This window comes from Mustela erminea, chromosome 20, assembly GCF_009829155.1.
Source record: "Mustela erminea isolate mMusErm1 chromosome 20, mMusErm1.Pri, whole genome shotgun sequence".
Classification (NCBI taxonomy): Eukaryota; Metazoa; Chordata; class Mammalia; order Carnivora; family Mustelidae; genus Mustela; species Mustela erminea.
This window is the reverse complement of record NC_045633.1, coordinates 30389944-30410070: the sequence shown is the minus strand read 5'-3', so window position 1 is coordinate 30410070 and position 20127 is coordinate 30389944. Positions and strand designations below refer to the sequence as shown.

The window sequence follows — 20127 nt, the reverse complement described above, 5'->3', positions numbered from 1 at the left end:
TTGAATTTTTAAAAAGGCGATTTTGGGGGTTGACTTCATGAATGCCCAATTCTACACAGCAGAGTGTCTCGGCTCTTAAAAATCACGCTGAAGGCTTAACCTGTTCATCTCCAAAGCAAATCCTAGTGGGAAAACAAAGACTGCTATGCTGCCCCCACCTCAGCGCGGCGCAAACAGGACACATCAGAAGACCCGGCTGCAAACGCGCCGTTGGCACAGACCCAGGCTGCACCTGGGCAAGGTGGGGGCCAGAGGACAATGGCCGGACAACTGGCAACTCAGTCCTTTTTTATCCAAGTACATCAACGCTATCTGCTTTCAGAGAAATCCTAACCCTTCTAGAAACAGCTCTCCTGCCAGGAAAGGGGGGGGGACGTCCCCGCGACAAACCAGACACACAGCCCCCGGCCTACGTCGGCAACTGTGGACTGTGAGGTGGGGCAGGAGTCTCTCCAGGCTGCTCTTAACCGCGGGGGAGACGACGAGCACTGAACGAGGTGCCCCGTGGTTTGCCAGTGAAATAGCCACAAACACGTCGTCTCCGGCAGGCAGGCAAAGGCTCAAGAAATGGCAGCGGGGAGGGCAGAGATGCCAACGACAATGCTGTGCCACCTGGAAGGCACGTGAGGGTCACACGCCACAGGTAAGAGAGCAGCAACGTGACAGATGTGGCACGGATCCAAGGTGCTCGTGTCGGGAAGGGGCCGTGCCCACGCCTACAAGGGTGTGTTCGTGCGGACGCTGGAAGGGCGTGTAGGTTACACACATTGGGAAGCTAAAGAGGAAAGAGCCTTCCAGTTCGGAAAACTTAATTCCATGGACTACTGCTTCCCGGTAACACTCTAACAGGACGCCAGCTACAATTTTAAGGGCCAACCACAATACTACCCACTCCCAGTGAAGGTGTTTTGGTCACTGTTCCTTTCTCGGGTGTCCACAGGACGAAGAAACCGTATGTGAGGTACAAAGTTGTGCGGTCCTCGCGCAGCCACAGAGCTGCACTCCGCACACGCTACACGCACCACAGCTACCGAGACAGAAGCCTCTCCCCCGAGACGTCTAAATGGCCAAAGGCCACTTGAGAAACGTAAGCATGAGAGGTACGTGCACGTTTGCAGTAATGTAGCATGAAATCCTCAGTTATTTATAAACTTCTACTTACCAGAAGCAAAACTGAATGCATAAGACAGTTAATAGTTCAATCTCCTTTACCTGCTTCTACTTCGAATTTAAACACTGTCAAATAGGTATTTTATTTGCATAATTACGTGGTAATTTTTAAAACCCTAAAGACTTCTAAAGTTCCTGTATGTTTTTTTACTACATCACTGTCTGTAATAGCAAAAGGCTGGGCACAATCGAGACGCCGTCAGTGGGGGAACAGTGCCATGAACTCTGGCATGTCCACGAAATAGTACGCGGCCACGAGACAAGGAAGAAGCACTTCTGTTTTGATCTGAAATGATGAGTGGCAAATAGAAAAAGTAAGAACTCGTGTATATGGTGCTTCCTTTTGAGGGAAATAAAAAAGAATATATGTAGGTCCTACAACAAATATAAAACACCTCTAGACTGACATTTAGGAAACCATTACCCCTGGCGGTCCCTGGGCAGGGGAGGCGGGCAGCTGGAGGACAGGGACGGGAGGAGGCTTTCATAGTACCCCTTTCACACTTCCTAAAATTTTAAACCATGTATATATACACACATATATCTATTACTTACTTAAAAAAAATAAGTTAAAATATCAGGTTGATTACTAACTACGTTTATTTTTTTTTTTTTTTAAAGATTTTATTTATTTATTTGACAGAGAGAAATCACAAGTAGACAGAGAGGAAGGCAGAGAGAGAGAGGGAAGCAGGCTCCCCGCTGAGCAAAGAGCCCGATGTGGGACTCGATCCCAGGACCCTGAGATCATGACCTGAGCCGAAGGCAGCGGCTTAACCCACTGAGCCACCCAGGCGCCCTACTAACTACGTTTAAATGCATTTGGCTTACCATCATCTGATCACAAAATTTATCATTGAAGGAGTTTGGGAAGAGCCTGGTGACGGAAGTGAGACGATTCACGACATTCAGCGTCAAGCTTCGATAATCGCCCAGCATCATCAACAAAGGCCGCATGTGCGTATGAATTTGATCTACTTCTATGGTAGCACCTTCCAGAAACTATTTAAAAAAAAAAAGAAAAGTTACAGAGGAAAATAACCAAGAGAATACACTTTATAACAGAATAAACTTATTTGGCTCCGGCAGCCAATTTGTGGAATATTAACCACGCACATTCCAAAAATTTATCAGTAATCAGAGACTCGTCATTACTGTTGAATATTTTAAACAAGTGCGACTAGGAAACAAGCAGAGACAGTACTGGACTACCGTGTGTGTTCACGCGAGGCAGACTTCCAGGCGTACAAACCAGGTGAACGTGATCGGGAAGAAGCCCGGTGACAGGACACACGCGCATTTGCGCACACACGCCACCCACTCACCTTTCTCATGCAGGCTTCTCCGGCCTCCTGCAGCTCGCTGTTTGTGGAATTCAGGGCCTTGAAGAGTGCAGCGATGATCTTCTCCCTGGACTGAGGAAGGTAATTGCAGGCAGCAAGCGCATCTTTAGGAAGAGAGATCAATACACTTTCATTATTAACCTGAAAACCATATATGAACAATGTCCTCGTCTAAAGGCTCTTCCCAACCAACACCAAGTATGAATCACTGAAGCACCTGCCGAGTGTCTGGCCGTGAGGAAAACCAAAGAACACATGGTCCCCTAACACGTGTTTGTGTTATCTAAGAGGGAAGCCAGAAGTCTCAGAAAGGCCGTGACACATACAACCCCGTCCAGATATTAGAAGGGCTGGAGGGGGAAAAGAGGGGGCACCCACTGACACCCCTTCCCCAAGTCACCCCCACACAGGGTGAGAGGAGGGCTGAGCTGTGGACAGACGCACAACGAAGTGACAGGGAGGGCTGGCCTTGAACTCTAGCGCTGAGGGAGGGAACGAACGAACACACACACACACACACACACACACACACACACACACACACAGCGCCTGACTTCTCTTCCGCTATCCGTGTCTTATCAGGCAGCCTCCAACCACCGTGGAGAGTTCAAGGCTTTGAAAACACAAATGCTCTTGGAAAAGGAAACACACCTCAATCCTCTAGAGCAATGCGACTATTAGCCAACAGGATTGCATGAGAGGTGCCGGAAGAAAGGAATCCCCACCAAAGAACAAAGCTGCCAAACTTGGCTACAGAGAGCCTCCCCCTACCCCCCTGCTGTCGTCCACACCGCAGCCCTGCACCTGAGCACAGGTAATGTGGTATGCCTCTCAATTCGTCTACCTCTAATTCAAGGAGGATTCTGGCAACATTTCACGTAGAGTATAGAAACCAACAAGGCAAAAGACCAAGTCAACTAAAAAAACTTTACTGCGTATTTATTCAGGGAAAAAAAAAATAGTGGGGGGAAATGATGCTTCTAAGTGAGAATTCAAGTCAATAAAATTCAACAATGCAGCTGACGCTGGTCATGAAAGCCTAGAGAGAGCAGGATTCTCAAATGCCATGGAACCACTGAAAAGCCATTGAAGGTTATAGGGTATCTTCCCGTATCCTCCTATTGGGCGAACTGGCAATATACGAACACTAGAACTACGCTCTTCAACTACAGTACTGGATTCAGCAGTGAACTACAGCACTGAATTAATCACCATAAAGTAAAATACATAGTTTGTAAGGGTAAACAACTGTTTAAATCCTAACCATCTATACGACCCGTCGACACCTCATCATGTCGTTTAAGAAACAGACAAATGTAACTGTCCCACCTTAGAAAGAACATAAAAAAATAAAACCCCCCAAAAGGCCACTGCCTCCTTGCACCTTTGTACCCACGATTTGTTTCAGACTTAACGCACATGAACTTACTTAATGCCGCAATTCGCAAGGGAACGAGTGACGGAAGGCTTTTGTAACAGGGCAGCTTTGTCAAGGCTGAGTCTTCAGCCTCACACAGATTTAACAGCTGTGAAAGATAAAACAACTTAATTTAGCCAGCTCTTTCTGTGAAGACACAGTAACCTTGAAAATAACAGAACACAGCAATCTTACACACATGCAACACAACTGACTGACAAACTAAACTCACACCCTGGGGAATTTAATATCGAACGTGACAGAGCTTCCCTCTCAAGCAAACTGTCAGCCTCATCAGTGAAATAAATTCTTAGACATTTTCTCCCCCACTCTGATACTGTAACGCGGTTTCCCCACCCCGGGGGTCACCTGAACTGCAAACATGATGGCAGGTAGTCTCCCTCTGTATTCAGAGCTGCTTTCCAGAGCCGTGGGCTGGAGCCCGACAAATGTGTGCTGTAATTCGATCCTGGAGTGCTTAACACTTTTTTTTCTCCCCCCACAAAGCACAGTCAAGTACAAAGAAAGATGCTGAAAGTCACGGAGAATATCGTAACTCAGAAATTCCTGTAGCTGTCTTTCTGGACATTTTATGATACCCCAGTATATACTGATGTGTCTAAAACACAAAATATCATGTGTGTTGTTCTGCTACTGTTCTCCCCTTCTACGTACGTACATCCTGGGGAAACGGTATAAACTTTACTGTCACCTTTTTTCCCTCAAAGATTCCTACCTAGTAAAAGATTTCAAACAGCAAAAAAGGATATATACCAAAAGCACTTCGAGTTACCACCTTACTCCACTCCATCACTACAACTCTCTTCCTGTATCAACATGTGTGTGTATGCACACACGTGCAGACACCTGTGTCGGCAGCTCTATCTGGACAGAGCAAGCATGCACCAGAATCAGTTGGGAAGCCTGCAGCCAGTCCATTGTAGGTCTGACGTGAGAACTCAGGAGAGTCTTTGTTTTTAAAAAGACCCTCACGTGTTCTGATATAGCTAGTGCTCTGATCAACACTTGGGAAACCAGTTACATCCCCCGGGATTTATCACTCAACACCACCAGGTTCTGGCCTTAAGCTTAGTGAGGAATTTTCCACAAAGGTTAAAATACATCTGCCTCTGGAACCAGCAAAGGGAAACTTCCCCCCATTCTCTGGTGGCTCTCCTAGGACCTCTGTCAGGTCACATGAACTAGGACTCTTACACAAGGGATGCAACAAGGTATAAAAGATCAAAGCTAGACCAAGTGATCATTGGATTCCATGTCCAAGTAAATACATAGAACTTAAAAACTCAAGAGGTAAATTTTCCATAATTGGAAATTCAAACTTAGTGTGGATCAGAAAGAAGTCGCTTCCTTATGACTTTTGCCTCCATCTACTCTAACAATGCCTTGGGTCTTAAAAAAAATCTCACATTAGGATTGAGCACCAGACCATTACTGCATTCTACGAATTAATAGCTAGAACTTGACCGTATCTATAGTTCGATTTGTTTCTAATACTTGCCCATACTAGAACGTTCAGAGAGAGAAACACTTGCAGAATGTCATCTGCCGCTACCCTAATGAGAATAATCGGAATCTACAGTTCACAGAGAGCTGTCAGAGCTAAATGATGGCCCTCGTGTGCAGTAAGTTCTGAACAGCACACGTCACGTTCTCAGGGGACAAATACATTCAATGCCCTGGCGCTCGCTCTGAGCCCATCTTACTCTGGACACCAGCCGATGAGAGTGGTCAAAGCAGAGTCCATCTTTCTCTAGATTACATTCTTAAGGCTCTGCAGAGCGAGGTGTCCTGGAGAAGGCCTCAGAACACAGCCGCATTGGGTAGGACTGCTCCCGTCAGCAGGCCTACCTCCTGTCACGTACCTGCGCAGGGCGCTGTGCCAGGTTAGAGCCGGTCCCCTGGGGTCACCACCCGCGCCTTCTCTGAGTGCTGCCTGACCAGTCTTCGCGCACAGAGACAGGTTACCAGACACACGTCATCACCATCCACACCACGCCGCACCTCCACCCCCCTACCTCTGTGTAGAACACCTTATGCTCCACCACGTTGAGGTCCATTGTGAAGAGCCGGGGCTGCAGAGTGGTGCAGAACGTGTTCCCCTCCATCAGGCCGATCTGCGCATTGGCAGGCTGGTGTCTGAGCAGATGCTTCTTCGGCGGGACCATATCCTGGAGGACCTGGGGCGGCAAGGGGGAAGCACCACTAACCGGCCGTCCCTTGAAGAGCAAATTCTGCTCGTCACCACATTCTAAAGCGACTATCAATCTGAAAGCCGTGACAGGAAAGGTTAGGATGCCCTTTAGTTGGGGAAGGGAAGGTACCTTCCATGCGTTAAAATTGGCCGGTGGATAGTTACACGTCAGGTACACTGAACTCCGAAGTCTCCCGAGTAACTGCTCTTTAAAGATTTTTATTTTTATTTATTTGATAAAGAAAGAGAGAAAGAGAGCACAAGTAGGCAGCGAGGCGGGCAGAGAGGGGGCAGCAGGCTCCCAGCTGAGCAGGGAGCCCGATTTAGGGCTCGATCCCAGGACCTGGAGATCATGACCTGAGCCGAAGGCAGAGGCTTAACCCACTGAGCCACGCAGCTGCGCACCACCCACCCCCCTGCCGGGTAACTGCTCTTAAAAAAGAGAAGAGCGACTGGATTTTGCTAGAGACCCGGGAAACCGCCTTCTGTTCTCTGGATGCTGACGACTACGGATACAGCCGTCAACATCAGCGCACTGCTTTCTGCATCCCCGAGGTTGAAGAGAGCATATACAGTAGCACCTGGTGAAGCGGACACGAAATTACAGATTATGTATCCTCTTCGAGTCAGGTATGAGGGAAAAAGGTCTCGGAAGTGTTGCACCAATTATCCTTGCTCCGGGGACAGAAATCTCACCTCTTTATGGGGCTCCATGATCACAGTGACACTTTTTCCAGTGACCTGGGCCAAGACCTGCAGTGAGTGCATGGCCTGCTTTCGCACAGTGGAATTTGGAGAGGTGACTTCTCGGACCAAGTCGTGCGTCACGTGGTGAAAGGACTTCTCCTGGGCGGCCACGATCTCTTCGGCTCGCTCCTCGTCCTTCAGCGGCGTCGCGCACCTCATCAGAAGCTGCTCCAGGGTGGTCTTTGCCATGGCGACGGCCCCATTGGAAACCTGCGGGCCAGGGATGAAAGGAATGGAAGGGACTGTCACTGCGGATCCACCCCCATCCCCGCTGGTTCACCAAGACCGCTTCGTAACCTGCACACAGTACTTCAGCGGCCACGGCACCTCAGCCTGCTGTAGTCACGCCAGAAAGAACATGGCGACATACACAAACTCCTGCATTTCCCAAATGGAGAAGCTGGAAACGGCCACCACGTACTATGTGCGTTACACCTGCGCACAGCTTCATGGAAACTCAACTTGCAGAGAAACTCCTGCAGCACGTGCACTATTTAGCCCTAAGGCAAGAGCGAGGACGACGACTTCCCTCTACAGAGGCACCGTGTTACGTGCTCCGGTCTGGGACGGTTCTTCATCGACGCAGATATTCAGGTAACCAGGATAAGCCTACGGGGGTCCTGATCTGTCCTCGTGTGAAAGACGCGGTAAGGAATTCTAGGCCGCTAGGAGAGCAGGCTAGCAGAAGGGCTTCATACTAACTATGCTCTTGGCAAGTCAGCTTCTGGAACCGCTTGGATAGGTCTGGGGCCCCCCATTACCTACCTCTCCAGTCAAGTCCATCATGACAAAGAGAAGTGCCTTGAGGAATGTCTGCTGGTTCTGGAGAACCCAAGTGAGAGGCAGCCGCTCCATGAGAAACTTAATGGACACCACACCCCCCAGCTTTGCATACCAGGCCTGCTCATAGCAACACGCGCACAAGCGCTCCACGATGTACGAGAACAGAGGCAGCTGGCACGCCTGGGGAGAAACACACATACACACCGTGCTGTCAGCCCCCCCATGGAACCAGTTTCTAGAAGGACTACCCACAGGCACCAACAAGCCCAACTACTCCTCAGCCCTTCCTTACCCTCTCCTTTGAGCCCAGGATGATACTTGCAACATCAAATATCACCGCTAGGGCCACCTCCCCAATCTTGCAAAGTTCCTTTTCTTCATATGCCATACAAATAGCGATTGCATCAATAAGGACCAACGGATCCATTCCTTTTGACCCATTTTCTTCGCTGTGAAACATGGCTGTGCTGGGCTGGCTGCCCACCTGGTAGCAAGGTAGCAGGAAAGGACCTGGAAGAGAGGCGGCGGGAATGGGAGAAAGAAGAGCTAATTATTTACATGCGTGCTCTTGTCCTTCAAATAGATTTTATTTATTTATTGGACACAGAGAGAGATCACAAGTAGGCAGAGAGGCAGGCAGAGAGAGAAGGGGGAAGCAGGCTCTCCGCTGAGCAGAGAGCCCGAGGTGGGGCTCGATCACAGGACCCCGAGATCATGACCTGAGCTGAAGGCAGAGGCTTAACCCACTGAGCCACCCAGGTGCTCCCAAACAGCAAAACCACGTCATTAAGAAGTTTGTTGTTTTTTGGGGTGCCTGGGTGGCTCAGTGGGTTAGGCTGCTGCCTTCGGCTCAGGTCATGGTCTCGGAGTCCTAGGATTGAGCCCCGCCTCGGGTTCTCTGCTCAGTGGGGAGCCTGCTTCCCTCTCTCTCTCTGCCTGCATGTCTACTTGTGATCTCTGTCAAATAAATAAATAAAATCTTTAAAAAAAAAAAAAAAGAAGAAGTTTGTTGTTGTTTTTTTTTTAAGTTTATTTTTTTAGTAATCTCTACACCCAACACAGGGCTCGAACTCAACCCAAGATCAAGAGTCGCATGCTGCACCCACTAAGCAAGCCAGGTGCCCCAAAACGATCTCATTTTTTAACTTGAGGTTAGGAGCTCAACAAAAGCCGGCACTGGTACTTTCAGCCAACTTCCGTTAAACTGCAACTACTTGTAAACTAAGTGGTCTAAAGTTATTTTTCGGAATGTTTCCTATTATATAGTAGGCTCTTTTCAGATTTTCTCTACAATGATGAGAACCATGTATGTTCTCCTTAAAAAAAAAAAATCATTAAATAGGCCAAGGGTCACAGCACAGAAATGAGTGTGGGCTACACTCTGGTCATTCCTGATGTACAAATAGTAATTAAAAAGCAACCCGGCTATGATGCCCAGCTCAGAGAGAGAACAATTAATTAAAGCCTTGCAGATACCCGACAAGATGGGTGTTTGTTATCAAGAAGCTTACAAGCCTGCTGGAAAGATGTTAACAGAGAGACAATGAGAAACAATCTAAGATCAATGACTACTCGGGTCAAGAAGGGCACGAAGAGCTACAAGGGGGAATGTTCTCAGTGTTCTGCAGCGCTCAGAGAAAGCGGCTTTATCCGTCTGGAGAATGGGGGCCCTCAGGGACACAAACTGCCGCAGCGCTGCTCGAGTGTGTCCACTGACCAGCGCTGGCTGGGGGAGCTACAAAACCGGGAGTGAGTGTCCAGAAACTTCTAAAACTTGTACAGCAATGGGCAGTCTCGGGACACTTTTATCATCTTTTGCAAGAGCACTCGTCTGCGATGGATTAGAAAGACAACAAGGAGATGAACAAAAGTGGTCCCTCCCCATCTGGAGCCTGAGGACCCCAAAGCAGAGGTCAGGAACAGCAGCGAGGAGCACCGCAGGGAGGACCCAGCCAAAGGGCGGGGGGAGAGGATGGGCCTTGGAAAGCAGCACAGAAAGGGAGGGAAGACCAGCAACGAGGGAGACCACAAGCTGTCTCACAGGCAGAGTGTCCACAGTATTCCACCGGTTTCCATGAACAACAAAGGGTGAAAATCTTCCGCTGAGTGCACTGTACAGAGACACTTGGTAACAGTTTTCACGTTACTATTGGAACCACCACCGAAATAGCAATTATCCTGCAGTAAGCAGGAAATCAGAAAACAAAGGTCAGGGGAACCTGGGTGGCTCAGTGGGTTAAGATCTCTGCCTTCGGCTCAGGTCATGTTCCCACGGTCCTGGGATCAAGCCCCGCAACAGGCTCTCTGCTCAGCAGGGAGCCTGCCTCCTCCTCCTCTCTCTCTCTGCCTGCCTATCTACTTGTGATCTCTGTCTGTCAAATAAATGAACAGAATCTTTAAGGGGAAAAAAAAAAAAAGAAAACAAAGGCCAAAAATCAACCAGCCAAACCGCTCCTCTGAACACCACAATGTCCTGATTGCGTTTCTGAAGCACCGCAATGAGTCCCATAAGCACTTCCTCTGCCCCACTCACCGCACTGCTGGGCAACGGCCACCATCGTGTAGTGGCGGATCAAGCTGGCGACAAAGGGCAGGGCGCTGGGCCTGAGATCTTTAATGACAGCAGACATGAACGCCCCGGTTAGGGCCTGCTCAAACGTCTTCCGAGCTGGAGTGTCTTGTGCTTTGTAACGATGAGATATGATGACATTGGGTATGGTCTTTTCTGTAAAGCTGAAAGATAAAATCCAGTCCGTCCTCACAACACTGAAGTCCTGAGCTGATGATTCCACCATTAGCACTTACATGATGAATTTCATCACGATGGTTCTGGGGACATCCGGGATGTCCTACCTCATATGAGCATAGGGGATGAATCAGACCCATTTTACAACGGCGGCAGATTCAGTATTTTTACAGTTTTTAAAGTAAGTTGATGTCTTACTTTGATCTTTTATGACTAACTAAACCAAATTCTAAGAAGTAACCCCCATCAATGAGGAAACGCAAATGAGAAAAAGCTATTAATGGTAGCTATATGTGCGTTATGTGCTGAAAATCACCCCATGGGAACAGAATCAGACGAGGTCACAGAGCTCGCTGATGGCACACGTACCAGCCAACACCGATGCCATGAAAAATGTGAAAATACACATTTTGCACATCTGTGAAATGTGTATGGGGAACACAGCAAGAAAACATACACACACGATCACACAAGACCATCACCTATGGTTACAGCCCAAATGGTAAGAGCAAAATATAAGTATCCCGAGACGAATGTTTGGGGAATGAAAAGATCACGGTGGACCAGAAGAGCCAAAGACCCAATGAACACCCGCCACGTGCCAGGAAGTACGGATACACCCGCGAGCTACAGGAAAGGAAAGGGCAGGAACGTTGCCTCTTGAAGCTGACAACATCAGGAAGAGGCAACCATCAGGAACACGACGACGAAGGTAAACTCTAATTCTCCAAAAGCTGGTCCCTTCTCTTCATTTCCTCTAAAAGCCCAGGAAAGCACCACTAGGCAGGTACCACGGAACTTCCCGACTTGCAAGAGCATGCACTGAGCACTAGGAAATCTGAGAGGCCTTCTGCACCCCTACGTCCTAAGAGGCACCAACTGAGGGGACCACATTCCCAACATACTTAGGGTGTGCGAGAAGCTGGTAGAGGGCGTGTTTGTTGTCCTCCAGACTCATCATGGCCACCAGGAAGCACTTGATCACCTCCCACGCCTGCCTCCGGTAGTAGGGCTCAGTGTTGGCACTCTTCAGGCAGTCCAGAGCGGTTTCAATGGCCTACAACAGCAAAGAAACACAGAAGCTACAGCTGATGCAGAAATTACACAATCTCTCAATTCTCTCTTTAGAAGATAAGAGGGTTTTACTTTTCCAGAAAACCCACATGGCTCCACACACATTTTATCTTATTCAGTTAGTGGGGCGGGGCGGGGGGGGGGCAAAATCACACACACAATCATGTGACGCCTTTAACAGCAAGAGACCAGTCACCAGTCTTGACAATTATATACCTATCAACCAAAAAACTGGTCTGTGTGACAGAGGCAAGATTTACCCGGGCTGTGTGTGAGGAAGCACAGTGGGCTGACAGGGACAGCAGTCCTGCCCTAGAGACCCCCACATGGCTACACGGAGCATGACCACAGCTGCCTGCTGAGTCACCCCCGGCTTGCGGGGATAATTTTGGAAGGGGCTAAGGTTGAGCCAATTACTTGCCCAAAAGTAGGATTATCTTAATGGGGATTTACTGGCACTCAGCGTGGCCAAGCTGCTTCTTCCCTTCGCTTCGGCAGCCCCTCCAGCCGTGGCAGGGTGCTGCGTGCCCTTGGCTGCCGGCTGCCAGGAAACCAGACCCTCGCACACCTGAAGTCCGTGTGGGCGTGCAGGAGGACCGGGAAGCGCATCTTCAAAACTGGGTTTCTTCTTTGGGGGGAAACCACTTCTAAAGACATTTTCTGGCTCTGTCAGCTACCTTAGTTTTTACTACTAATACCCGCCTCGCCACTGACAGGGCTGAAGCAAACAATCCCGTATTAAGGAAATTCCCTAAAATGTGGGAAGGGGCTCCTGACAGAATGTTCACTACGGCGACTTTCAACGTAAAGACGATTTTTAACCGTGGTCTCTTAGAAGGAAACTAGTGTTTTTCTGGCAGGTATTTTTGCGAAAGGCTTGGGTGAGGGGCCGGGGTTGCATGAGGGGGTCCTCCGCTGGAGGTCTGGAGAGGACCCTCATCTACGGGATGGGGCTGCGTGAGAGGCTGGAGGAGGGTCAGGACAATGCATGGGCTTCAGGAAGTGTGGGGACAGGATGATTGAGGTGATGATGGAAAATAACTCTAGGGGGACACTTATCCATGATGGGTATCATTCCTCCCAGATGTGAGGAAAGTCTTCTTTAAAAAAAAAAAAAAAAAAAAATGCAGGGAAGCCCCTGGGTGGCTCAGTAGGTTAAGCCTCTGCCTTCGGCTCAGATCATGATCCCAGGGTCCTGGGACTGAGCCCCACATCGGGCTCTCTGCTCAGCAGGGAGCCTGCTTCCCCCTTTCTCTCTGCCTGCCTCTCTGCCTACTTGTGATCTCTGTCAAATAAATAAAATTTAAAAATAAATAAATAAAATCTTAAAGAAAAAAAAAAAAGATAAATATCCCCTCCCAAGAAAGTATATGTTTTATTTATATATTTTCAAACAGAAATCAGCATCCTTAATATGAAATGCTTAGTAACTTTAAGAAGTTCCTCAAAACTTCCACAAGTCCCAAATTTACCTTCTCCATCGGGAGCTGAAGAGATGCTTTACAATCGGAAAACTCCACTGTGATGCTTGGGCCTTGAACCTCAGTCACAACATAGTGCAGCTTCTGGGATTCCTTCAACATCTTCCTGTTACTGCCACCAAATTTGCCAAGTACACGGTAGGCCACGTGAGAAATGCTATCTGCAGGATTGCGCAGGGTGCGCCATAAAGCCTACAACCCAATGCACTTCCATTAAAATCCTCCCAAGGTCATGCATTCTCGTGGTTCATAAATAAAATCCCAAAGTTATATAAAAGACTATACGGCAAAAATTCTTCCTCCCATCTCTGTCCCCTAAACATGCACTTTCCCTTCTTGGGAGAAACCACTGTTAGTAGTCTTGTGTATCCTTCCAGGAACATTCTGTCTTTAAAGAAAATGCACACATAAACATAAATGTCTTTCCATGCCCCCGAAATACAAATGGTAGCATGTGCTAATTGTCACAGAGCTTGGGAGCAAGAAAACTAAGCCCATATGGTTTAAGCAGAAGCAAAATGCGGGGATGAGAAGCATGGAGAGAAGTGCTAATTACTGGTGAAGTTCTTGTCCTGGGGTCTGATGATGAGTTCTCAGGTTTTTAGTCCCTTTTTTAAGCTTTATAATGTATGAATGTGGCAAATTCCTAAAAACAGGACAGCTAACCTATCTTACACATTTCAAACCTCACATTAGAAAGGATGGTGAAGAGGGGAAACACGGATAATGATAGGACCGGCGTTATGGGAGCACATGGCAAGGATGTGTACCTCATCCTTACAGTTAGTGTTAAGGGCTACATGCACTCAACAGTTCCAAAGAACTTGTTGTTTTCACATTCTTTTACCTGAACTATCTTAAGTCCTAAAAATTACTATGTCTGCCTAAAAGTCAATTTTCTTAAGTCATCTTCCATAACAATGCCAGATACTAGTACCTAGCAACAGCCTACATAAAATCTTGGAACTTTTCTTTAAAGCAAAATTTCAATTTCTTTTACATCCCAAAAGGTCCAAAAAGGCTTGTCTTGAACGAACACCTGTTGAGAGATGCTAATCCATCCTACCGCCACTCCCCAACCCAGCCCAACCACTCCTCCCGGATCCTCAGGACAGGGAAATTGTGTTTAACTCCCCAGGAAGGGGTGGCATTGAGAATGAATGCTGACTGATGGGACCACAGAGAGATGACCTTTGTCGGGGGGGTGGGGGGTGGAGAGGCTTACTGCATCTCCAAAAGCCTCGCCCTGGTCTCTGCCTAGGGCTGTCTGCCCCATGGAACGGCAAGAGGCCCATGAGCCCATCCCTGCCTCCTCCTCCCCTCTCGCGTGGCACCCACACCTGGGTCAGACCTAGTCTGCCTTCTAGAACCAACGGTGCTGTTCTCGAGGAATGCTCTCACATTCTCCATAGGACAGCTGAGAGAATGGACTTGAGACCCTGACCTGACCTCCAGGACCATTCCCTCCCACCTAGATAGAGCCCAGGGTCTGCATTTCAGGACTGGTGGGTAAGTCTCCCAACCCTGCCTCAAGTGCACACTGAAGTTTCCAACCTGGACTCCTGTCTTTTAGGCATTAGGGTGTCTCCATCATACAAAGCTGGCATTCTGACCCCTGCCTGGGCCCAAATACTCTCTACCAAAGGGGTAGACAAGTAAGTAACAGGCAGCCTAAACCTCTAACAATTACCAACTATATTATGAATCAATACAACTGTGAAACGTGGAGGAGAAACCCGGTATTTATTATACAAACTCTCAGGAAGAGAAAATATAAAATGTTTTCAAAACAATCTCCTTGGGGCGCGTGGGTGGCTCAGTCAGTTAAACAACTGCCTTCATCTCAGGTCATGATCCCAGGGTCCTGGGATCGAGCCCCGAATAGGGCTCCTGCATGGTGGGAAGCCTGAGTCCTGCATCAGCCTCCCTGCTCAGCGGGAAGCCTGCTTCTCCCTCTCCCACTCCCCCTGCTTGTGTTCCCTCTCTTGCTGTCTCTCTCTGTCAAATAAATAAAATCTTTAAAAACAAAACAACAACAACAACAACAACAAAACAATCTCCTTGATTATCTGCTTCATCTCCCTTGACCCCAAAGGGGACACCTGTGCTTCCCTCAGGAGTCTGCTTCTCTTTACTGTGGTATCGCAAGATCTTCTGTGGATAAAGGAAGGACCCCGCTGGCAGCACAGAGGAACTGTTAACACCTGCCCTCACAGGTCATCCACTGAACAAGGACGTGCCACCTGGGAAAGCCCTCCAAAAGAGGGATATACTACAAAACGAGCGTGTCTGCCCGAAATGCAGGGAATTTCTGCACATCTCTTCCTAGTCTAGAAGACTCATGAACTTGAAATCAAAAGCACTTCTTCTTGCAAAGAGTCCAACATGGGGCACAGTGCAGGCCCGTCACTTCTGGAAACCACCTACACCAGCCTAAAATTCCCAGTAGAAACCAGACATGTGTGCACCCACCGTCTGGCCCTGCCCCACGCTGGCCCCGGCAAGGCCTTGGGCCTACCTGCATGAGCTCCGCGCGCACCGGCTGGATGTGGTCGTAGAGGAAGTCAGGCTGCAGGTTGTCCACACACAGCTCCAGGGTCCTCAGGCCTTGGCTGACCAACGTCTGCGACCCATTGAGGGCGGACACCAAGGGGTCCATGAGCATGGGCAGGTAGGGCAAGAGCGAGCTCAGCCGCACGGGCACCGTGAGACACAACTCCACGAAGAGGTCCTTCATGTGCTGCTTGTGCAGGCCGCTCTGCAGCATGTTCAGCCCTAAACACGGGGTTGGAGGATGACCAAGAGCAAAGTTACACCCAGACCGGCTGCAGCTGACTGTGCAAAGTAACGGTTCCGCCTTTCCCTGTCACCGCGAATGTGATGACAAAGAGGACACAATCTCCTGTTCTCATGATCTACACGTAGCTAAATCCATCCTATAACCGTGACCCCGTCTGTCCGCCACATTCATGGTAATAACAGCAGGCTGCATGCAATTATACATTATCATTTAACTTATAGTTATTTAACATCAATCTTCATGAAATGGTTAACATTATACATAAATCTTTTAGAAATTGTGTTATGGGGGCCCTTGGGTGACTCAGTGGGTTAAGCCTCTGCCTTCTGCTCAGGTCATGATCTCAGGGTCCTGGACTCAAGCCCCGAGTCAGGCTCTCTGGTCAGCGGGGAGTCTGCTCCTCTCCCTCTTTCTCTGCCTCCCTGTGATCTCTGTCAAATAAATAAAATCTTTTTTAAAAATTTTAAATAAAAACTGTGTTATGTTGGTGCACCTGGGTGGCTCAGTCAGTTGAGCGTCTGACTCTTGATTTCAGCTCAGGGTCATGAAATAGAGCCCCACGCTGGGCTCCGTGGTCAGTGTGGAGCCTGCTTGGGACTCTCTCTCCCTCAGCCCCTCCCACCCCTCAAAAAATAAAAAAATAAGAATCATGTTGTTTTTTAACAAGCCCAATCCAAAGACACAGCCAGTAAGATCCATTCCCCTCAAGCTTGAGGTTTACAACCTTACCTCTGTTATCAGGCTTTCAACACACAACAGCTCTATTGCTATAAAATAAACACTTTCTTTAAAAAAAAATCCACTTTTGTTTCCTATCAATAGGGGGATCTTCCTTTCCACAAAGTCAATTCCCCACGCTTCATGAGGGTCCCCTGAGCTCCTTCCTAACGGAAACATGTCGGATCAGCACGTGCCCCACGTGCTCAGAGACAAGGCCGAAAGGATGGAGAGAAGAGGCGCTGGTGCAGGCATCACACAGCAGCAGCTCTGGATTCAGAGTCTGGAGGAGGAGGAGGAAGAGGAACACAACGAGGCAGGGAGTGCAGGAGGAGGAAGTCGGACGCAGAGCAGAGGGCTCAGGCTGGGGAGGGACAGGAGACGGGCTTAAATACGGCGAGTGGAGCTGGATTATGGACAGTGGACTTCTGGCCATGTTACAGGCAATATGGTCAATGATTTCCCACTGCCTCCTAAGTACCATATGTTGTAAATGGCTTCTCTTTAAGGAGCCCTCTTTTAGCTCCCTATCTTGAAAGCATTCCTGCCTACATGCAATTACAGGGCTCTGCTTATGCCAATGTGCAGCAAAAGAAAAATATAAACTTATAAGCCAGCTTTATAATTGCTTTTTCCCTGTCTTACTCAGATTCTCTTTCAATCTCAGGAGCCCTGGTATTATTACGAAGCAGCCCCAGAAACCAAGTTCTAGGCCTGCTTACCAAATGCTACGAAAATACAAAGCCTGACCAGCGTGATGAAAACCTTCCAACTCTGTTCCACTCTGAGCAGGGATTGGAAGGTCCATCCCTGAGCAGGAGTGCACACAAGACTAAAAGGCAACCCAAGTCGCCCCACTGACCTTGCAGGAGGTTTGGTAGGAGAGGCAAAAATTCCTGATACAGGAGGTCATGGCTGCCTCCCCCAATGGAGCGGAAGAGGGCCCGAAGCAGCAGGAAGTAGTTGTAGGGCTCTTTGGCAGTCTGTGCAAGCTCCATGGAGCTGTTCACGATCTTGTGCAGGTGGGGCTGCAGGGTGCAGAAAAGGCAGGTTAACAGGCTCTCAGGGAGGAGGCGCCCCGCCCGCACAAGGCAAGCCGAAGGTTCACTGCAAACAGGAATGGAAGGTAATTCTGATGACTTCACTCCGAAAGGAAACAAGACCTTTCCGACCTTTATCTGGCTCAAATTAATTTCTCTTAAAATACATGCTGGTTTCCACAGGGGTGAGTGCGAAAGAAGTGTTTAATAGGTTCTTTTGTTACCGCACAGTTACCCGATGTTGAAAAAAGGACGCTCTGCAATAGAACCAGAGGGTCTGTCAGCCCTGCAAGTCCTGTGAATACAGTCACTTCCTTTACAAGACTCAATCATCAAACAAGATGAAGATGCCCGTTTCCTATAACAATCTAAATGCAAGAAATCCCCTAAGGGTGAAACTGCACTACCAAATATGATACACACAAAGTTTTGGAAGAGCTGCAAAAATTGAAATTGTAAGGGGGTGTGTGACCCTCAATTTCGGCTCAGGACACGATCTCCGGGTGGTGAGACTGAGCCCCAGGCACGGCTCGCCCTCAGCGCAGAGTCTGCTTGTCCCTCTTCCTCTGCCCCCGTTCGCTTGCCTGTGTATATGCACGCTCTCTCTCTCTCTCACACACACTCAAATGAATAAATAAAATCCTTAAAAAAACAAAACTGACAAAAAAAACCCCTGAGATTATAAGGTCTGGACTACTTAATTAAAAAAAAAAATGGGTACTTCTTAAATTAAAAAAGCACTTTATAACAGTAACTGAAATTAACATTTTAAGCCAGATTAAACTTTTTATTTTGTACTTCAGATCCTGGTTTTAACATGTGACAGGTTAGGCTGCACATGAAATGCTTTACAGGCATACCGAACATGAGCTGAGAAGTGCTGAATGGGCAGTGACACAGTCAATGACACGGTTCCCAATCTGCTGTCACAGGCGGCACGACAGATTGATTTCACAGACTAAATCAACTACATATATTATTCTGACAAAAACTTGCATGAAATTTGTTCTTTGAATGTTTTTCTGGAACAATATTCCAACACCCTACCATTAGGGTTTGTTCTGTTTTTGTTGTCCTGTATCAAGTTAGCAAAATTTGTATTTTTTGACAATACCAAATCATGTGGACACAACCTGCAATCAAATATTTCTTCCCTGAAAAATTCAAGTATGTTTCTTTCATATGAATATGAAAGTAATGTCAAGGTTGTTGACAAGTGGGGACTAACAGAACCAAAAAACTCCCTTAAAAACAGTCACAGGGGCGCCTGGGTGGCTCAGTGGGTTAAGCCTCTGCCTTCGGCTCGTGTCATGATCCCAGGGTCCTGGGATCGAGCCCCGCATGGGCTCTCTGCTCAGCAGGGAGCCTGCTTCCCTTCCTCTCTCTCCGCCTGCCTCTCTGCCTACTTGTGATCTCTCTCTCTCTCTGTCAAATAAATAAATAAATAAATAAAAATCTTTAAAAACAGTTACATAAGAGCAGAGATGGCCAATGCTCTTTGTCACCATTCGTACATTTACTATGCAGGGCGGGGGCGGGAGTGGGGGGCTTGTTTACTTCCCCTACAGGAAGACAACACTCTTCAGAAACAACTGGTGATAATATTTGACTTTCTGCAGGAATTAAAATATTCTGCCTTCAGTGGAAGTGAACTTTTATTAAGTTTTCTGTTATACCATCTGCTGCTTTTTCAGTGGTAGATGGAACCACGGGTAAGTTTTTTAGCCATTTGCTAAAATCAAATAACTGATGAGATCAAATTATACTGCATTAGTCATCCACAAAAATGTCAGGAGACACATCGCTCCAAGACAGTCTTAATAAGGAATATAAATCGGTAAGAGTTCTTGATATAAAGGCAGGGAATAAACAAATGGTCCCGAATTGAGATATTCATATATTGCCACAGAAAATAAGAATGTAGAGAAACAGACTTAAAGTGGAAGATGCCTGATGTCATCAAAACGGTGACAAAACCAGCTGTTTGTCCTTGGACAGAAGCTAGCAAAGACATTTTTCCCCTCTTTCCTTTCCACCGCTCAATTTTAAAATAGAAACGACATGCTCCTAATTTGGGTAATCAAAGAAATTTATGTGGTGGCCGAAACTCCTGGCAACCCACTGCTGACCACAAGCATCCTGAAGGTCTCACTCTAAATCACGGATCCACATGAAGCTCTGCTCAGACACGTGAAATCTTTCTTATGTCTGGCCCTTACTGGTTTTAAGTATTTATTAATTCAAAGAGCACTTTACAAATATAAAAAGAGTAACTCCAAGCTGTGCAAAAGTGAAAATGGGAATTAAAACACCACCACCAACGGTACACCGGGATCTAAGTGAGCTTTACCTTCAGCATTTGTTCGTTTTCAGCTGCAAAGAGGGAGACAGAGCCGAAGACCAACTTGAACAGCTTGAGGTACAGGTTGGAGAGCTCCACGTGGGAGCCCATTTCCGGCAGGCGGTCGAGGAGGTACTCCACCAGAATTGTAGCAAACAGAGCCGAGGTAGTAGGGTTCGCCAAGAAGGAATTGGCAACAATCTGTCCAAAACAAGACATACATGTGACAAAAATAATCCCCTCTTCCAAGAAGCTT

At 47.8% G+C, this 20127-nt stretch overlaps 1 protein-coding gene across 12 annotated transcripts in view; it reads right to left on the bottom strand.

Moving 5' to 3' along the window:
* Positions 1-20127, bottom strand: part of TRRAP (transformation/transcription domain associated protein) — a 112379-nt gene that overhangs the window by 64368 nt on the left and 27884 nt on the right. For 11 of the 12 annotated variants that reach the window (XM_032328453.1, XM_032328459.1, XM_032328458.1 and 8 more), the window contains exons 18-30: positions 19881-20072; positions 17353-17518; positions 15492-15748; positions 12965-13165; positions 11324-11475; positions 10206-10405; positions 7965-8182; positions 7655-7852; positions 6839-7099; positions 5967-6128; positions 3943-4039; positions 2496-2617; positions 2002-2172 (exon numbers count right to left, since the gene is read on the bottom strand). In XM_032328453.1, the coding sequence (XP_032184344.1) occupies positions 2002-2172; positions 2496-2617; positions 3943-4039; positions 5967-6128; positions 6839-7099; positions 7655-7852; positions 7965-8182; positions 10206-10405; positions 11324-11475; positions 12965-13165; positions 15492-15748; positions 17353-17518; positions 19881-20072 (2397 nt within the window). The remainder of the gene's footprint in view (positions 1-2001; positions 2173-2495; positions 2618-3942; positions 4040-5966; positions 6129-6838; positions 7100-7654; positions 7853-7964; positions 8183-10205; positions 10406-11323; positions 11476-12964; positions 13166-15491; positions 15749-17352; positions 17519-19880; positions 20073-20127) is intronic. The other variant, XM_032328456.1, reaches the window with a different exon arrangement.